Source organism: Aotus nancymaae, unplaced genomic scaffold (assembly GCF_030222135.1).
Source record: "Aotus nancymaae isolate 86718 unplaced genomic scaffold, 86718_ANA_hifiasm-v0.15.2.pri h1tg000049l, whole genome shotgun sequence".
Taxonomy (NCBI): Eukaryota; Metazoa; Chordata; class Mammalia; order Primates; family Aotidae; genus Aotus; species Aotus nancymaae.
This window is the reverse complement of record NW_026988463.1, coordinates 35,167,464-35,188,145: the sequence shown is the minus strand read 5'-3', so window position 1 is coordinate 35,188,145 and position 20,682 is coordinate 35,167,464. Positions and strand designations below refer to the sequence as shown.

At 47.1% G+C, this 20,682-nt stretch overlaps 1 protein-coding gene across 3 annotated transcripts in view; it reads left to right on the top strand.

Moving 5' to 3' along the window:
• Window positions 1–20,682, top strand: part of KLHL22 (kelch like family member 22) — a 46,922-nt gene that overhangs the window by 1,422 nt on the left and 24,818 nt on the right. Inside the window, exons 1-3 of one of the 3 annotated variants that reach the window (XM_064362847.1) lie at window positions 1,425–1,903; window positions 5,803–6,069; window positions 18,298–18,463. In XM_064362847.1, coding sequence (XP_064218917.1) covers window positions 5,843–6,069; window positions 18,298–18,463 — 393 coding nt within the window. In that variant the 5' untranslated portion in view covers window positions 1,425–1,903; window positions 5,803–5,842. Of the gene's footprint in view, window positions 1–1,424; window positions 2,997–5,802; window positions 6,070–18,297; window positions 18,464–20,682 lie in introns of those variants that run through there. The other 2 variants (XM_064362845.1, XM_064362846.1) reach the window with 2 other exon arrangements.

Below are 20,682 nucleotides of genomic sequence, written 5' to 3'. Positions count from 1 at the left end.
TCGCGCCACTGCAGTCCAGCCTGGAAGACAGAGGGAAACTCCATCTCAAAAAAAAAAAAAAGAGAGAGAGAGAAAGAAAAAAGACAATGGGGCTTGGGCGTGGTGGCTCATGCCTGGAACCCCAGAGCTTTTGGAGACGGAGATGGGTGGATTGCTTGAGCCCAGGAATTCGAGACCAGCCTGGGCAACATAGGTAGGGAGACCCCATCTCTACAAAACATACAAAAAATTAGCCTGGCGTGGCAACTAGCACCTGTAGTCACAGCCACCCAGGAGGCGGAGGTGGGAGGATCGCTTGAACCCAGGAGATGAAGGCTGCGGTGAGCCAAGACCCCACCACTGGACTGCAAGCTAGACCATATAGTGAAACCCCTTCTTTACAAAGAAAATTTGAAAAAGTAGCTGGGCACAATGGTGAGGTGTAGTTCTAGCTACTGAAGAAGCTGAGATGGGAGGATTACTTCAACCTGGGAGCTTGAGGCTACAATGAACCTCAGGCCATCTCAGTCCAGATAGCTGGGACTACAGGTGTATACCACCATGCCTTAATTGTTAATTTTTTTGTGGAGAAGGGGTCTTGCTATGTTGCCCAGGGTGGTCTTGAACTCCACCTACCTTGACCTCCTGTGGCACTGGTAGTACAGGCATGAGCCACCATGCCCAGCTAATTTTTGTATTTTTTAGTAGTAGAGACAGGGTTTCACCATGTTGGCCAGTCTGGTCTTGAACTCCTGACCTTGTGATCCACCCGCCTCAGCCTCCCAAAGTGCTAGGATTACAAGTGTGAGCCACCACGCCCGGCTCCCCCCACCTTTTTTTTTTTGAGACAGAGTCTTGCTCTGTCTCAAGGGCTAGAGTGCAGTGGTGCGATCTCAGCTCACTGCAACCTCTGCCTCCCTGGTTCAAGTGATTCTCCTGCCTTGGCCTCCGGAGTAGCTGGGATTACAAGTGCATGCCACCACGCCGACGAGTATTTTTAGTAGAGATGGGGTTTTGTCGTGTTGGCCAGGCTGGTCTTGAACTCCTGACCTCAGGTGATCCAACTGCTTCGGCCTCACAAAGTGTTGGGATTACAGCACTGTGCTTGGGCTACTTTGCACAGGTATGTATATTTTTTGAGCCAGAGTCTTGCACAGTCACCCAGGCTGAAGTGCAGTGGTGTGATCTCCGCTCACTGCAACCTGCATCTGCCTCTCAGTTTCAGGCGATTCTCCTGCCTCAGCCTCCCTCCCAAGTAGCTGGGATTACAGGCATGCACCACCATGCCTGGCTAATTTTGTATTTTTTGTAGAGACAGGGTTTCTCCGTGTTGGTCAGGCTGGTCTCGAACTCCCAACCTCAGGTGATCTGCCTCCAAAGTGCTGGGAGTACAGGTGTGAGCCATTGTGCCCAGCCAACATAGTGAAACCCCATCTCTACTAAAAATACTATTTTTAGTAGAGATGGGGTTTCACTCTGTTGGCCAGGTTGGTCTTGAACTGCTGACCTGGTGATCTGCTCACCTTGGCCTCCCAAAGTGCTGGGATTGCAGGCGTGAGCCATTGCACCTGGCCACTTTGCACATTTTAACTGTTGCCTAGCTTTCTGTCGAATCACTGTGCCATGACATCTATTCTCCTGAGGTTGGACATTTTGGTGATGGCCAGTGCTTGCTGTATATATGTGGTTTTAAATGTTGCACTCTGTGCTGTTCTCCTTCACAGCAGAGAATTGGTTCATTTTTTTGGCATGTCCCCCTTAAGCCCTAGCTGAGTTTCTTAAATTGTGCTTGGTAAATGTGCTTTGCCTGCCCGTAGAAGATGTCTTTTTGTTTGACTATACTTGTTCTTGCAGTAGGTGTTTAGGGAGTAGCTGCTATTTATCCTTTCCCAAGAGAGCAGAGGCACTACTGTGCTCACAGAAGGTGAGGATCTACCTGGGGGCTTCATGTCTGTTGGGGTAGTCAGTTGTGGAGGTCACCCTCAGAGGAGACCCTCTTGACTCTGTGGCGGTCATGGTGGTGATGAAGCTGAGGCGTGGATATATGAGACAAGTGCGCAGAGTCTGTCATTAGCAAGTGGTGGAGCCAGCCATGGGGGCTTTTGAGGTATTTGTGAGATAAAGCCTCAGCCCTCAAGAAGCCGGAATCTCCTTGTGGTGGATAAATAGGCAGGTTTGAGTGGTGGGGCATATTCATCATGTTCTCTGTACAACGATAGAGGGAGAAGTGATTGAGCTAGACCTTGACCAATATGGGACTAAGAGAAACAGAATGGCCTAAAGGGGTGACTAAAGGTGTTCAGGGGATGACAGGTATCCCTTTTGGACTAAGGACTGCTGATGTGGCTGAGTAGGTAAGGCTTGAAAGAGAGCAGCCTGGGGAGGATGAGGCAAGAGATAGGGAAACTGGTTGGGGCATCATTGTTGTGGTCTGACCCAGAGTTGCGGCTCTGGAGGAGTAGAGGGTGTCTGAGATGGAGGAGAGGCGAAGGAATCGGAACTAGGGTGTTCATAGGGCACGTGGGTTAAAAAGGAAAAAAATATCATTGAGACATTGAGATTTCCAACATTGAAATGGTAGCTGTACCAATAACAAAACTAGACAAGTTGGAGGGCTACTAGCTAGACTAGGCACTGAGCTGGAGGTGAAACTGAGAATGCAAACCCTTGGGAAAGAAGCGTGGGCTGGAGCAGGGTGTGTGAGATGAAAGGGAGGAGTCAGAAAAGGAAGAATTATCATAGGGCAGAGTTTCCAGGCAAAAGAGAATCGTAAGAGGTGGTCACGGGGGATATACCTTGGCTCTGGCCATCTCTGGGGCCTTGGTAAGAAAGATTAGCCAGCCCAGGGAGGGGGAAAGGAATGAGTGGATGGGTGGGTAGAGGTCCCAGGTCCAGGAGGCAAACTGAGGAGCAGACACAGATAACTGAGTATGTTTGAGGGGAAACAGTAGGGCATCCAGGGAGTGGGTTAGGGGGTGACCTTGAGCCTCAGTAGTGAAGGAGACCTATTCTTTTTGGTAAGTTTTATATTAGCATCTATTTTTTTTGTTCCCATTCACCTAACACACTTACTGTTTTTCATAATTTCTTTTTTGAGACGGAGTTTCACTCTTGTTGCCCAAGCCAGAGTGCAATGGCGTGATCTCAGCTCACTGCAACCTCTGCCTCCCAGGTTCAAGGGATTCTCCTGCCTCAGTCTCCTGAGTAGCTGGGATTACAGGCGCGCGCCACCACACTTGGCTGATTTTGTATTTTCTGTGGAGATGGGATTCTCCATATTGGTCAGGCTGGCCTTGAACCCCTGACCTCAGGTGATCTGCCCACCTTGGCCTCCCAAAGTGCTGGGATTACAGGGGTGAGCCACCATCCCTGGCCATTTTTTGTTTTAAAAATATATGATCATGGGCCACACATTGACGTTTCAGTCAGTGACACACTGGACCACATGAAGGATGATGGTCCCATATTTTTACTATACCTTGTCTATGTTGACATGCACAAATACTATTGTGTTACAATTGCCTATAGTATTCAGTACTGTGATATTGTGCAATATATATTTGGTCTTGTCTCATTTCTTGGCATACAATTTCTAAAATCTTTGGATTTTAAAAAGGCATCCAAAGTGATGCCTTTTTGTATGCTGGTCAGCAACCCCTATGTAGCTTCAGGATGGGGGCTGGTCACAGGAAAGGCCAAGGCAGGTTAAGAGGGTTGGGACTTTCAGCCTCACCTCTCAACCTCTGGAGAGGGGAGAGGGACTGAAGATTAAGTTCCTCACCAATGGCCAGTGATTTAATCAATCATGCCTACATAATGAAGCTTCCATAAAAATTCAAAATGACTGGGTTTGGAAAACTTCTGGATAGTTGAATGCATGGAGACTTCTAAAGGGTGGTGTTCCTGGAGAGGGCCTGGAGTCTCTGCACCACTTCCCACGTGCTTGGCCCCATGCGTCTCTTCATCTGTGTCTTTTGTAATACCCTTTATAACAAACCAGTAAGCATAAGTATTTTCCCGAGTTCTGTGAGTTGCTCTAACAAATTAATTGAACCCAAGAAGGGGGTCGTGGGAGCCCTAATGTATAGCCTGTTGGTCAGAAGCACAGGTGAAACAACCTGTGGGATCTGACACTGTCACCAGTTAGATAGTTTTAGAGCTGAATTGGAGCAGGGGTCCCCAACCCCCACGCCTCAGACCTGTACCAGTCTGTGGCTGGTTAGGAACCAGGCCGCACAGCAGGAGGTGACTGGAGGGTGAGCCAGCCTTACCTCCTGAGCTCCGCCTCCTGTCAGATCAGTGGTGGCATCAGATTCTCACACGAGCACAAACCCTATTGTGAACCGTGCATGTGAGGGGTCCAGATTGTGCATTCCTTATGAGAATCTAACTAATGCCTGATAATCTGAGGTGAAACAGTTTCATCCCAAAACCATTCCCCCACCCCTGGGAAAAATTCTCTTCTACAAAACTGGTCCCTAGTGCCAAAAAGCTTGGGGACTGGTGAATTAGAGGACACCCAGTTGGTATCCGGCAGAATTGATTGCTTGCTTGTTGGTGGGGAAAAACTCTCACACATTTGGTTAAAAGTCTTCTGTATTGGTTGTTGTGTTAGGAGAGGAAAAACAGTTTGTGGTTTTTTCGTTCAGAACTACAGTAACATGCTGTACAAGTATGTAGCATGGGAGCAATTCGCTCTACCTTATGGCCTAGGTGTAGAGTAGTTTCTACCATCTAGATTTGTATAGATGTACCCTGTGATATTCATACAATGAGGAAATTGCCTCCAGCAATGCATGTCTCAGAATGTATCCCCAACGTTAAGTGATGCATGACTGGAGGTAATTGGAGAATAAACATATTTTAGGGAGAGGAAGGAATGAAGTGAGGTGAAGAAGACAGATGTTCATATCTTGTAGCTGACTGTACTGTACCTACAGAGCCTACAGCTTGGCCATGCCTTGCAGTGTGGAACTAGCCACTCCCTGACCTGAGCTGCTGGCTGTCTACAGTCGCTTTTGGTTGGTGCATGGCAAAAATGCATTTGCAGTAGGTTTGTTTTACTGGTTAGGTTTCTGAGGCACCTATTCAAATCAGTTTGCAGTTTTTGAGTGTACTGACTCAATTATTAGGAGGTAACCTTTAATTTAGAAGGCAGTGCAGATGAATTTAAATGCATCAGGTTCAATCAAAGTTACTGAGCTTGACTCTCAGAATCTCAGTAAAAGGAAGTAGGCCCTGGAAATATCACCCCTTGGCACCCACCTCCCAGACTCCTGGCTCTGTCTCCCGACCCTACTCAGGTCTTGCCATTTTTATGCAACCATTACTATGGGAAGAACCTAATTTTATTCATTCTCAATGGGAGGGAAGAAGAACTCTTGAGAACCTGGCGTGTGCTTATGCTTTATATTTATTGTTTTACCAATTTTAGAATACCCCAATGGGATGGGTACTTTTATTTCTCTTTTTACAGTTGGGGAACTCCAGGCTCAGGTTGGTTATGTTGTAAGTCTCTGTGAAGTGGGGCTCCAACCCAGGTCAGTCTGTTTCCCCAAACCCTTCTGTTCGACTTTGATGCTGAAGAACATAAAATGGGATGAAGGGTCTTGGGCAGGATGGGACACAGGTCATCAGGAAGAAGGCCATCAGGAAGTTGGACCAGAGGTGGGAGGGGAGAGGGAATTAGGGGATTTGGGATCAGAGGGAAAACAAATGAGCTTGAGGGAGGCACAGGAGCAAGGGGAGCCACAGAGCTAGCCAGTCCGTATGTGGTGGGGCTGATGCCTACCTGCTCACCCCGTCCCCTTTCTGTTTTGTCAGCTGACAGGCCGCAGTGGTAAGGGATCTTGTGGCTGTCAGGATGGCGGAGGAGCAGGAGTTCACCCAGCTCTGCAAGTTGCCTGCACAGCCCTCCCACCCACACTGCGTGAACAACACCTACCGAAGTGCACAGCACTCCCAGGCCCTGCTCCGAGGGCTGCTAGCTCTCCGGGACAGCGGGATCCTCTTCGATGTTGTGCTGGTGGTAGAGGGCAGACACATCGAGGCCCATCGCATCCTGCTGGCTGCGTCCTGCGATTACTTCAGGTGAGTTCACTAGAATTGTTTGTTAGAATAATAACACAGATAATCCTGGCTCTGCTGGTAAAGGTACTGGTGGTGACAGCGGCTGGTCTCCTGCTCACCTCAGAGCCTCCTCCACTCCTTGTGGTGATGACTTAGTCAACAAGTATGAGAGGCTGAAGGGGTCTTAGAGTTCATTTTTCTTTCAGCCATCCAGTCTCTTGGGTTTGGCTTGGCTTCTTTCTTGCTCTCTCTCTCTCTCTCTCACTCTCTCTCTCTCTCTTTCTTCTCCTCTCCTCTCCTCTCCCCCTCCTCTCATGTCTCCTCTCCTCTAGTCTCCCCTCCCTTCCCTTCTCCCATTCCTCTCCCCTTTCCTCTCCTTTTATCTTTCCTTTCCCTCTTCTCTTCTCTCTACTCTTCTTTCCTTCCTCTCCTCTTTCCTCTCTTCTTTCCTCTCCCCTTTCCTTTCCTCTTCGCTTTCCCCTTTCCTTTCTCCTTTCCTTCCCCTTTCTTTCCTTCTCCCATCCCATCCCATCCCATCCCCTCCCCTCCCCTCCCTTCCCCTGCCCTGCTCTGCCCTACACTGCCCTGCCCTGCCCTGCTCTCCCCTGCCCTGCCCTGCCCTGCTGTCCCCTCCCCTTCCCAAATGCTTGGCTGTATTTTTAATACTGCATTTTGTAAAATGAATTTTTTGCTGCAAGTGCAATGTCTTGGTGTAAAACAGGTTTTCTTTCTGTATTACTCTGGCTTCCATTCCTACTCCCAACATTTTCATTTTGGAAATTTTCAAATCTATGGAAAATTCTAAAGAATAGTATAATGAATAGCCAAATACCAATTTTTTTTTCTTTTTTTGAGATGAAGGCTCGCTCTTGTCCCCCAGGCTGGAGTGCAATGGCATGATCTCCGCTCACTGCAGCCTCCGCCTCCCAGGTTGAAGTCATTCTCTTGCCTCAGCCTCCCAAGGAGCTGGGATTACAGGCACCTGCCACCACGCTGAGCTAATTTTTGTATTTTTAGTAGAGACGGGGTTTTGCCATGTTGGCCAGGCTAGTCTCGAGCTCCTGACCTCAGGTGATATGCCTGCCTTGGCCTCTCAAAGTTCTGGGATTACAGGCATGAGCCACCATGCTTGGCCTACCAACTGTTAACACTTTGCTATATTTCCTTTCTTTATACACACTCACTTTTCTTTTTCTTTTTCTTTGTTTTTGAGATGGAGTCTTGCTCTGTTGTCCAGGCTGGAGTGTAGTGGCGTGATCTTGGCTCACTGCAGCCTCTGCCTCCGCCTAGACAGGAGTTTAAGAGATTCCCCTGTCTCAGCCTCCCGAATAATTTGGGACTACAGGTGCACATCACCATGCCCAGCTAATTTTGTATTTTTAGTAGAGATGGGGTTTCGCCCTGTTGGCCAGGCTGGTCTCAATCTCCTGACCTCAGGTGATCTGCCTGCCTCGGCCTTTTGAAGTGCTGGGATTATAGGTGTAAGCCACTGTGCCCAGCCTACGCTTACCTTTTCTTAAGACATGATGCTTTATCCTGAAGTCTTTCAGTACCACCACTTCTCATAATGCCAGCTAGAAGGTTGGAAGGTCCACATAAGCCCTTTCACTTCTCTGGCACCCTGTGGGTGCTAAAGCCCAAGTCTGGGTAATTATTGCTGTCCATGCATTATCTGCATAGCCGCGTGATGTTTATAGTCAACTCCTTCCCTAGGCATCCATTTTCTGGCTAACGCCTCTCATCCGTCAGGTGTTAGCCTCTGGCCCTCCTACTGAGCTCTGTGGCCCCTCTGGGGTTTCTTATGACTTCCATTGTGACCCCATCCCAACACTTGGCACAGTGTGAGAAACCTCTGGCTTATCTGTCTTGTCCACTGGGCTGTAATCTGTCTCTTATCCCTAGCGTCTAATGTGGTTTTCACATATTCAAACAATACTTGTGACTTAAATGAATACATTTCTGTGCACAGATAGCAGATCAGTACACTGTTTCCCCCATTGTCTGCACTGCTCTGCACTTGAGGAGGTGGGTGTCACCACCCTTATTTCACATATGTGGCATGAGGCTGAGAAGGATTGAGGGCCACTCATGGTCCCCAGCAAGGTTGTCATGGGACTCCAAGCCTGAGGTGTTCCATTCTAGCTCCGATTCTGTTTGATCATTTTGTCTTCAAGGCTTGGTTGTAGTTCTCTCTCACTCTCTCTCTTTCCCTCTCTCTCTTTTTTAAGTTAGGAACTGTCAAGCAAAATATGTATGGTTTAAGTGCCTTCTGTCTCCAGAAAGAGTTTTTAAAGAATGTGACCCAGTAGTGGCTTGGTGCAGATGTGTCCAGAGGCAGCAGAGTTCTTTCAGTTCACCAGGGAAATTCAGCTGAGACCTTTAATAAGCATTAAGATAAAATACAGGACAGTAGGTAGGGGAGGGGAGCTAAGGGCCCACTGCAGGGGGCTTAGGACCTGTGCAGGAGAGAATGGCCTGAGGCTGCGAAGCCTATGGGATCCCCTGGACTCACCCTCTCAGCCCCTCTTGAGCCCAGGACATTTGGACTGCAGTGTGCCATGACAATGGGGTGTCCACACTCAATTTGGCATCAAAATGATCACCTTCCTGGTGCAGGGTTGCCTAAAGAGGGGTGAACCGGCCCAGGTTGAAAATGGACCAGGTCAAAACTCCAATGCTGATGAGTAGCGAGATCATGTCACTGCACTGCAGCTTGAACATCATAGTAAGAGCCTGTCTCTCAAAAACAAAAACCAAAAAACTTTTCTGGGCAGAGTGGCTCACACCTGTAACCCCAGCACTTTGGGAGGCTGAGGTGGGCTGATCACCGCAGTCCCAGAGTTCGAGATTAGCCTAAGCAACATGGCAAAACCCTAACTCTACAAAAAATACAAAAATTAGCTGGGCATGGTGGTATACACCTGTAGTCCCCACTACTTGGAAGGCTGAGGTGAGAGAATTTCTTGAGCCCAGAGGTCGAGGCTGCAGTGAGCCAAGCCAAGATGGTGCCACTGTAGTCCAGCTTGGGCGACAGAGTGAGAGACTCTGTTTCCAAAAAAAAAAAAACAACCTTTTGAAGAGATGGAAAAGGATACCCAGCACCTGCCCTCCTAGCTCCCTGCCCCTCATCCCATGGTAACCAGTTTTTAAATATTCCTATGTATCCATACATTTTTCTTTTTTCTTTTTTTTTTCTTTTTCTTTTCCCTTGCCTGTGTAAACAAAGTATCCATACATTTTTTTAAAAAATAAATACTAGTCCACAACTCTGAAACCCAAAAAGCTCTGACATTTAACATTGAAAATCTTTTTTTCTGACTACAATGACCCAGAAGAGACAAAATTGAATATTTTTATTTTTTATTTATTTTAAATTTTTAAATTTTTATTTATTTTTTTGAGATAGAGTCTCTCTCTGTCACCCAGGCTGGAGTGTAATGACATGATCTCGACTCACTACAACCTCTGCCTCCTGCGTTCAAGCAATTCTCTTGCCTCATCCTCCTGAGCAGATGGGACTACAGGCGTGTGCCACCATGCCCAGCTAATTTTTGGATTTTTAGTAGAGATGGGGTTTCACCATGTTGGCTAGGCTGGTCTCGAACTCCTGACCTTGTGATCCATCCACCTCGGTCTCCCAAAGTGCTGGGATTACGGATGTGAGCCACTGCGCCTGGCCCTTTTTTATGTATTATTTTACTTTTTTGAGACGGAGTCTCACTCTGTCATCTAGGCTGGAGTGCAGTGGTACGATCCTGGGTCACTGCAACCTCTACTTCCCCGGTTCAAACGATTCTTCCACCTCAACTTCCTGAGTAGCTGGGACTACAGGTGCATGCCATCACGCCTGGCTGATTTTTGTAATTTTTGATAGAGACAGGCTTTTCACTATGTTGGCCAGGCTGGTCTTGAACTTCTGACCTCAAGTGATCCACCCACCTCGGCCTCCCAAAGTGCTGGGATTATAGGCGTAAGTCACTGCGCCTAGCCTATTTTTATGTATTATTATTATTTTTTAGACTAGTCAAGTGCAGTAGTGAGAAGAGGGGAAAGAGAAGAACAAGGATCTGTTACTGACACTGAACAATCAACTGAGATAACCACTTTTGGACCAGCCAAACATCTTAAAAAATCAACTGAGATAACTACCTTAGGACCAGCCAAACATCTTAAAAAATGTTTGGCGTAAATTCATTAAACCACAGAACCCACCCCAAACTCAATTATTTTCTAGGCTAATTGTGTGTGTGTGTGTGTGTATTTTTTTATTTTTTTTTGAGACAGTCTCACTCTGTCACCCAGGCTGGAGTGCAGTGGTGCTGTATTGGCTCACTGCAACCTCCACCTCCCAGGTTGAAGCAGTTCTCTGCCTCAGCCTCCTGAGTAATTGGAATTACAGGCACCTGCCACCACGCCCAGCTAATTTTTGTATTTTTATTAGAGACAGGGTTTCACTGTCTTGGCCAGGCTGGTCTTTAACTCCTGACCTGACCTCGTGATCCACCCGCCTCGGCCTCCCAAAGTGCTGGGATTATAGATGTGAGCCACCGAGCCTGGCATCTTTTTTTTTTTTTTGAGACAGTGTCTTGCTCTGTCACCCAGGCTGCAGTGCAGTGGTGCGATCTCTACCTACTGCAACCTCCACCTCCTGGGTTCAAGTAATTCTCCTGCCTCAGCCTCCCGAGTAGCTAGGACTACAGGTGGGCGCCACCACACCCGGCTAATTTTTGTATTTTTAGTAGAGACGGGGTTTCGTCATGTTGGTCAGTCTGGTCTTAAACTCCTGACTTCAGGTGATCCGCCTGCCTTGGCATTCCAAATTGCTGGGATTACAGATGTTAGCCACCGTGCCTGACCCAGAACTTTATCTTACAAATCTGAAACTCTGTACCCACTAAACCACAATTCCTTTTTCTCCTTTACATCTAGGCCCTGGCCGTTACATTCTACTTTCTGTCTCTATGAATTAAGCTATTCTAAGTAGAATTATACAGCATTAGCTCTTTTATGACTTGCTTATTTCATTTTATCATGTTTTTAAGCTTCATTTGTGTTACAACATGTGACATGATTTCTTCTTTTTTTTTTTTTTTTTTTTTGAGACGGAGTTTCGCTCTTGATACCCAGGCTGGAGTGCAATGGCGCGATCTCGGCTCACCGCAACCTCCGCCTCCTGGGTTCAGGCAATTCTCCTGCCTCAGCCTCCTGAGTAGCTGGGATTACAGGCACGCGCCACCATGCCCAGCTAATTTTTTGTATTAGTAGAGACGGGGTTTCACCATGTTGACCAGGATGGTCTCGATCTCTTGACCTCGTGATCCACCCGCCTCGGCCTCCCAAAGTGCTGGGATTACAGGCTTGAGCCACCGCGCCCGGCCTGATTTCTTCATTTTTAAGGCTGAATAGTGTGCCATTGTATGGATATACCACATTTTGTTTATCCGTTCACCTATCAGTGGATATTTGGTTTGCTTCTATCTCTCAGCTGTTGTGAATAATGCTGCTATGAACATGGGTGTGCAAATATCTGAGACTATGCTTTTAGTTCTTTTTCTTTTTCAGAAGTGGGATTGCTGTGTCATTCTATTGATAATTTCCTGAGGAACATAGCAGTTGCACCATTTTGCATTCTCACCAACAGTGCACAAGGGTTATAGTTTCTCCACATCCTTGCTAAAATTTGTTATTTTCTGTTTTTTTTGTTTGTTTGTTTTGTTTTTTGAGACAGGATTTCACTTTGTCACCCGGGCTAGAGTTTGGGGGCACCATCGTGGCTCACTGCAGCCTCCACTTTCTGGGCTCAAGCAATGCTTCTGTCTCAGCCTCCCAAGTAGCTGGGACTATAGGCATGCACCACCATGCCTGGCCAGTTTTTTAAAAACATTATTTGTAGATAAAGGATCTTACTATGTTTCCCAGGCTGGTCTGAAACTCCTGGACTCAAGCAGTTCTCCTACCTCAGCCTCCCAAAGTGCTAGAATTGTGGACATGGGATTATAGATGTGAACCATCATGCCTGGCCTACTTTTTTTTTTTTTGAGACAAAGTCTCACTCTGTGTTGCATGGTGGTGCATGCCTATAGGCTGAGACAGAAGCATCACTTGAGCCTAGGAGGTTGAGGCTGCAGTGAGCCAAAAATGAATGTTTAAAGAATTATATTTGGTAAAATTTTTGGTAAAAAAGAAAATAAAAAGGAGTGGCTATATATTTTATTTTTCTTTTCGGCTCTTTTTTCTCTGATTTTTATGTTGAAAGGTTAAATCCTACAGAAAAGTTGAAAGCAAACATCCGTACCCTTAGCTTAAATTCATCAGTTAACATGTTGCATATTTACATCAGAGTAAGTTATAGCTATCATGACAATTTATCTCTAACAACTTCAGTTCACCTCTCTAAGGATGAGGAGATTCACTGACATGCCTATAATACTATCATAATCTAAGAAAATTTATAATTGAGCCACGTGTCATGGCGAGCACCTTTAGTCCCAGCTACTTGGGATGCTGAGGTGGGAGGATCACTTGAGCACAGGAGTTTAAGTCCAGCCTGAGCAACGTAGCAAGACCCTGTCTCTAAAAAAATTAAAATGAAGGCCAGGTGTGGTGGCCTGTAATCCCAGCACTTTGGGAGGCCAAGGCAGGCAGATCGCCTGAAGTTGGGAGTTCGAGACCAGCCTGACCAACGTGAGGAAACACTGTCTCTACTAAAATTATAAAAAATTAGCCAGGCATGGTGGTGCATGCCTGTAGTCCTCCTACCTCAACGTCCCAAAGGATTATAAGATTATTTTTTCTTTTCTTTTTTTTTTTGTGAGATGGAGTCTTGCTCTGTCACTCAGGCTGGAGTGCAATGGCTGATCTCAGCTCACCACAACCTGTGCCTCCCGGGTTCAAGTGGTTCTCCTGCCTCAGCCTCCCAAATAGCTGGGACTACAGGCATGTGCCATCATGCCCAGCTAATTTTTTGTATTTTTAGTAGAGATAGGGTTTCACTGTGTTAGCTAGGATGGTCTTGATCTGCTGACTTTGTGATCCGCCCATCTCAGCCTCCCACAGTGCTGCGATTACAGGCATGAGCCACCATGCCTGGCCTAGTTTTTTTCTTTTTTTTTGAGACAGAGTCTCACTCTGTCACCCAGGCTGGAGTGCAGTGGCACGATCTCAGCTCACTGCAGCCTCCACCTCCTGGGTTCAAGTGATTCTCCTGTCTCAGCCTCCTGAGTAGCTGGGACTACAGGCACGTGCCACTACACCTAGCTAATTTTGTATTTTTAGTAGAGATGGGGTTTCACCATGTTGGCCAGGCTAGTCTTGAACTCCTGACCTCAGGTGATCTGCCCACCTTGGCCTCCCAAAGTGCTGGTATTACAGGTGTGAGCTACTGTGCCCAGCCCCTTCTTTCTTAATAAAAATCTGTGTCAATCCAAGCACCCCACACCCTGCTCATGGCGTGAGGTGCTTGAAATATTGCCATCTTCACTGCTGCCAATGTAGTTCCAGAGGTGCCAGCAGAAGAACCAGGCAGAAGTGCAAGCACTAGCACAGTCCTGAAAGTCTAGGAGAGCCAGCCAGACCTCTACAAAGAGCATGGGAAAGTGCCCCAAGGGCTTGGCCATGCATGGAGTAAAATGTCTGGGAATAAATGTAACAAATATGTGCCAGGTCTATAGGAAGATGACTTGTAAGACCTCCAAATAGACCCAGAGGATGACTGGACAGATAAAAAGGTTCACTGTGCCCATTATAAAAATGCCGTTTCTCTCTACATTAACCTAGATGTTTAACATACCCCCCCAAAATACCAAGAGGGTTTATTTGGGGCAATTACAGAAACTTGATTCTAAAAATCAAATGTAAAAAGCAATCAGTGGCCAGGAAATTGTTGAAAACAAAAGTAATGAGACTATCACTGCCCTATGTGATAAATATGGCCTCAAAAATTAGAGACCAGGCACGGTGACTCACACCTGTAATCCTAGCACTTTGGGAGGCCAAGGCAGGGGGATCACGAGGTCAGGAGTTCAAGACCATCCTGGCCAACTTGTGAAACCCCATCTCTACTAAAAATACAAAAATTAGCTGGGCATGGTGGCATGTGCCTGTAGTCCCAGCTACTCAGGAGGCTGAGGCAGGAGAATTGCTTGAACCCCGGCAGTGGAGCTAGTGAGGTGCAGTGAGCGGAGATCACGTTACTGCACTCCACCTTGGGCAGTAGAGTGAGACTTCATCTCAAAAAAAAAAATTAGAGGAAGGAGGCAAGATGACAGAGTTGCCATCTAGAAGGTTGGACCCTTGCTTTGTACCTTATGCCAAAATAAATTCCAGGTGGATCAACAGTTTTAAATAGGAAAGATTCAGCAATAAAAACACTAAAGGAAAATATGGGGAAATGTTTTCTGAATAATATCAGAAGGAAAAAGCCTTTCTAAGTTTGACACAAAACTCAGAGGCAAGTAAATGATAAATTTGACAACACTGAAAACGAAGATAGGCTGGTCCGAAGGCAGCAAGTTACCTCAGTTGATTATTCACAGTAACTGATGCATGTTCTACTCTTTCTGCTTCTCACTACTGCACTTGACTACACTTAAAAAAAGACAAATTTCTGCATGACAAAAAAGCAATACAAAATCAAAAGTGGGGAAATTCCTCATTAAAAAAAGGGCAGATTTTTTCAAATTGATAAGACAGAGTCTAATAGAAAACTGACTAAGAATCTGAACTGCTCAGAAAGAAAATGGAAATGACTCTTTAACATGTGAGATTTTATTTATTTATTTATTTATTTTCTTTTTGAGACGGAGTTTCGCTCTTGTCACCCAGGCTGGAGTGCAATGGCGCGATCTCGGCTCACTGCAACCTCCACCTCCTGGGTTCAAGCAATTCTCCTATCTCAGCCTCCTGAGTAGCTGGGATTACAGGCACGCGCCACCATGCCCAGCTAATTTTTTGTATTTTTAGTAGAGACGGGGTTTCACCATGTTGACCAGGATGGTCTCGATCTGTTGACCTCGTGATCCACCCACCTCGGCCTCCCAAAGTGCTGGGATTACAGGCGTGAGCCACCGCGCCCGGCCCAACATGTGAGATTTTTTTATACCTTATGTGATAAGGTTTCTCCCTCCTGTGGAGGTGACTTTGAGCTAGTGTCTTCCTGGGTTGTGGGTAGGGGATTGCAGGCACCAGGCCCTGCTATTAAGAATGATGTAAAAAGAGCAACTTGAAATTCTATCAAAGTATAAATGTATGTAAACCTTTTGACCCAGCAGCTTTATTTGTGGGACTTATTCCTGGCATATGCATACTCAGGATGTTGTAAGGGTGATGCTGTCCATCATGTGAAATAAATGGAAATTACAAGTAACCTACATGTAGTCCTGTCGGAATGGGTTAAAGAAGTGAGACAGCCTTTGCAAAAAGTGAGGCAGTCCTGTGTACATGGGCATGGATCAGTGTCCAAGCTATATTAGTAAGTAAAAACCAAGTGAGATGTGGAGTATGACTGCCCTGGGGATAGTGCAGCCCTGGGAGGGTGGCTGACTGATGTCTGGGAGCAGAGGCAAGGGGACTTTCACAACTTATGTTGTATTTTAAAATCTGGTACCATGTATATGTATTATTTACTCAAAAAAATGTAAAAACAGCTTCTCTTATCATCTTCATGTTGCTGACTGTCATATTTAAACTTCCGCCCCAGTTGCTGGCCTCTTACCTCCAAACACCTAATCAGTGTCAACACTTGGAGGTCTCACAGGTATCTCACACTGACCATGCCATGAAGCCATGAAGGGACTCCCAGCTGTCCAGATTTTCCTCCATCAGTAAAGGGTCCTCATCTGCCCAGCAGAGGGCCTTGAGTCTTCCCAGGTCCTCCTAGATGCAGCCTATTAGTAGGTTCTCTGTACCACATCCCAGGGTAGTCTCAGCTACTGCTTTCTAGCCTCAGTGCCCTCCCCAGGGCCACGGTCACCCTTGGCCTCCAGGCCCACGGGAATCTCAGGCCTAATTGGTCTTCCAGGGGCCCCTCATCCAGCACCTGGATCTGAAAGCCAGTCAGCTCAGATCACTCTACAGGTAAATTCCTCAAGAGCATCCCATCATGTTCAGATTTCAATATGGACTGTACCTCCCCTAGATGTAGAGGGACCTGGCTCCAAGGCCTGCCTGTCCATCCCTCCTCCTGCTCACTTCCTCCTTATCTTGGGTGCCTTGCATGCCAAGGTCTGCCTTGCCCCAGAACTTGTGCACCTGTCTCCTCCACCTGGAACTCCCTCCCCTGGCTGGCCATGCCCTCTCAGCTTATCCTTAGGTATCAGTTCCTCAGATGGGGCTGTCCCTGCCCCTTCTCATCATTCCACCTACCCCTCTTGTAACCAGTGACTCCCAGGTCAGATGCTCTGCTAGATTCCTTCTTAGCTTTTATACATATATAGAGAGACAGAGAGAGGGAGAGAGAGAATGTATGCATGCGCCAGAGAGAGAAAGAGAGACAGAGAGTCTTGCTGTGACACCCAGGCTGGGGCACAGTGGTGTGATCTTGGCTCACTGCAACCTCTGCCTCCTGGGTTTGAGCAATTCTCCTGCCCCAGCCTCCAAAGTAGCTGGGATTACAGGCACTCGCCACCATGCCCAGCTAATTTAAAAAATTTTTAACATAGATGAGGTTTCCCTATGTTGGCCAGGCTGGTCTTAAACTCCTTACTTCAAGTGATCCTCGGCCTCCTAAAGTGCTGGGATTACAGGCATGAGCCACTGCACCCGTTCCCTTCTTAGCATTTTCACAACCTAAAATACCTTGTTCCATTTTTTTTCTTCTTTATTATTTGTTATCCTCTGCTAGCATTAAACTTGTGCTTAGGAATCTTATGTTTGTTTCTTATTGATATTTTTACCTTTTTTTTTTTTTGCTAATTAAAACATTGCTTTTATAGATACAGGGTCTCACTTTGTTGACCAGCCTGGTCTGGACTTCCTGGGCTTAAGTGACCCTCCCACCTCAGCTCCAAGTATCTGGGACTACAGGCACATAGCATCATACCTCGCTAATTTTTGTAATTTTTTTTTGAGACTGAATCTCGCTCCTGTTGCCCAGGCTGGCAATGGCGCAATCTTGGCTCACTGTAACCTCTGCCTCCTGGGTTCAAGTGATTCTCCTGCCTCAGCGTCCCAGGTAGCTGGGATTACAGGTGTCCGCCACCACACCCGACTAAAAGTAGAGACAGGGTTTCACCATGTTGGTCAGGCTGGTCTCCAATTCCTGACCTCAGGTGATCTGCCTGCTTCAGCCTCTCAGAGTGCTGGGATTACAGACATGAGCCTCCGTGTCTGGCCAATTTTTGTAATTTTTGTAGAGATAGGGTTTCACCATGTTTCCTAGGCTGGTCTTGAAGTTCTAGGCTCAAGGGATCTACCTGCCTCGGCTTTCTAGAGGATTGGGTTTAGAGGCGTGAGGCACCATGCCTAGCTATTTTACCAGTTTACTTCACCATAACTCCTTCTGCTCTTTGTTTGTTTGTTATTTTTTTTGAGACAGTCTTGCTTTGTTGCCCAGTCTGGAGTACAGTGGCGCAATGTTGGCTCACGGCAACCTCCACCACCCAGGTTCAAGCAGTTCTTGTGCTACAGCCACCCAAGTAGCTGGGACTACAGATCTGCACAATCACTCCTGGCTAATTTTTGTATTTTTAGTAGAGATGCGGTTTCACCATGTGGCCCAGGTTGATCTTGAACTGCTGACCTCAGGTGATTTCCCTGCCTTGGCTTCCCAAAGTGCTGGGATTACAGGTGTGCGCCACCATGCGTGGCCTCCTTCTGCTCTTTGAATACTTGGCATTTGGTAGGAACTCCATAAATATACATTGAATGAAGTGACTTTTACTAGTTTCCCAGTAATTCATTGCTTTGAAATGTGATCTGGAGTTGCTACTGCTCCAATCCAGGAACTGCACTGATGAACACAGCAGAAGCACGCTGGGTGTGGGCCTCCCCTCCCGAGACTCACATGGGACTCCTTGGGCCCATGAAAAGAGAAACAGGACAATTTCCAGGATGTCTGCCCAGACTTGGTCAGGATCCTTTTGTGGGATAGCTCACGCATGTATACAGTTGACTCAGAGCACAGAGTGGGTCAGCCCACTCCCAGGGCCCCGCCACCAGCACCAGGTTCTTCTCTGAATGCTGTCACTCTTGGTAACCTGGGCTTGAGTCCTGGTTTGTGTAACTCCACTTTCTTGTTTCTTCACTTTGCAGAGGAATGTTTGCTGGGGGATTGAAGGAAATGGAGCAGGAAGAGGTCCTGATCCACGGCGTGTCCTACAATGCTATGTGCCAAATCCTACATTTCATATACACCTCTGAGCTGGAGCTCAGCCTAAACAATGTGCAAGAGACACTGGTGGCTGCCTGCCAGCTTCAGGTGAGGCATGTCTCGTCTAGCAAGGCAGACCCACACCCAGGTGGGGTTCCCTGAGATGCCCACGATGCCTTCCGGGCACTAGTATTGGCTTGAAGGTGGGTCAGGAATATGAGGAGACCAAGCAGTGAAGAAGGCCAGAAGTGGGGAAGACTCTGGAGTCATGCGCTGGATCTAAAGCAGAGCTGCTCTGGACAGCCCAGGCATAGGCGTGTGTTTCGCCTTTGCCCTCTTGTCTATTGCTGGTTGTTTCCCCTCTACTTAAGTCTTCTTGTCATTGAACGCATCCTGTACCTAAGCAGCTAGGCTGACCCAAGGCTGCATGTGGACGTCCTGTGTGCTTTGGGATCTGGCAATGTGGAGCATCCACCAGCATTGCTACCAAGGCCCTTCCTGCCTGTCCCTGCACTGGGCCACTTCAGTCTCTTGAAAGTGTTTCCGTTTTGTTATTGAGCTTTATCTTTCTATCTATTTATCTGTCTGTCTGTCCGTCTTATCTGTCTGTCTATCTATCTATCTATCTATCTATCTATCTGTCTATCTATCTACTCATTCAGGTTATTGGAGACAAGCTCCCTCTTTATCACCCAGGCTAGAGTGCAGTGGAATGATCACAGCTCACTACAGCTTCAACTTCCTGGGCTCCAGCAATCCTTCTGCCTCAGTCTCCTAAGTAGCTAGGACTACAGGCATGCGCCACCACACCTGGCTAATTTTAAAATTTTGTTGTAGAGATAGGGGCTTGCTTTGTTGCTTAGGCTAGTCTCGAACCCCTGGACTCAAGTGTCCTTCCACCTCGGCCTTCCAAAGTGTTGGGATTACAGATGTGAGCCACTGTGCCTGGCCTATTTATTATTATTATTATTATTATTTTTGAGATAGTTTTGCTGTTGTTGCGCAATGGCACGATCTCAGCTCACTGCAACCTCCACTTCCTGGGTTCAAGTGAATCTCCTGCCTCAGCCTCCCAAGGAGTTGGGATTACAGGCATGCACAACCATGCCCGGCTAATTTTGTATTTTTTGTAGAGATCGGGTTTCTCCACGTTGGTCACGCTGGTCTTGAACTCCTGACCTCAGGTGATCTGCCCACCTTGGCCTCCCAAAGTGCTAGGATTACAGGCGTGAGCTACCTCCCCTGGCCTATTTTTTTTTTTTTTTTTAAGACAGGGCCTCACTCTGTTACCCAGGCTGTAATGCAATGGCATGATCACAGTTCCACCTCCTAGGCTTAAGTGATCCTCCTGCCTCAGCCTTCTGAGTAGCTGGGACTACAGATGCGTGCCACTATGCCTAGCTGGTGTGTGTGTGTGTGTGTGTGTGTGTGTGTGTGTGTGTATATAAATAAGTTATAGGGATGGGGTCTTGTTATGTTGCCCAGGCTGGTCTTAAATTCCTGGCCTCAGGTGATACTCCCACCTTGGCTTCCCAAAGTTCTGGGATTACAGGTCTGAGCCACTGTGCCCAACTTTTTATTGAACTTCAAGTACTTGTTTTCATAAAGAATTCAAAAAGTTTTCTGAGGCTTTGACAGTGCGACTTATGTTTTGGAAGATTATTCTCAGTAGTGTGGGTGCAGTTACACAGGACTGGGCCTGCAGGTACCTTTGAGCTATCAATCAGAGGCCTGATATGAGTTGAGAGTCATCTCTTCCCACAGTTCTTAAAAGTGAAACAAAATGCTACGCCAAGTTCATCATTCTGACCTTTCTTCCCATGAGAGCAGGTTTGGCACAACTAAAAAAAACTCAAGTCTTAGGAAAACCAACTGTGCGACAGGGCCCTGGCAGCTTCCCTGTTCCCTATTCCCTGTTCCCTGTTCTCAGATTGGTAGGTAGGACCTGGATGCTGGATTCGTTAATCTGAGTATGACTGACTTGTCTCACCATACCTGCATGGTGGGTAGATGCATTTGGCTTTTACAACAAAATAATTTCCCCTTGTTCTTCTGCTAAAGAGATCTCTTCTGTCATTGTTGCTTTGGGAACCCTCATCCAGTTCTCTGCCCTGGCAGCAGTTAACTCCTGATTCAGCTGCCTCTGAAACATCTTCCCCAGCATGGCTCAAGTCCAGCCATCCATCTCCTCCTCCACACCTGCCACTCTCCCGGAGCTCCCCTGCCAGTCCCCCTGCTCTGTGTGTTATGTGACCATCCTGTCAGTTCCCTGGGCTCAATCTCCGTGGCTCCTTAAGCCCATCCACCTTCTTCATTCCCTGTGTTCA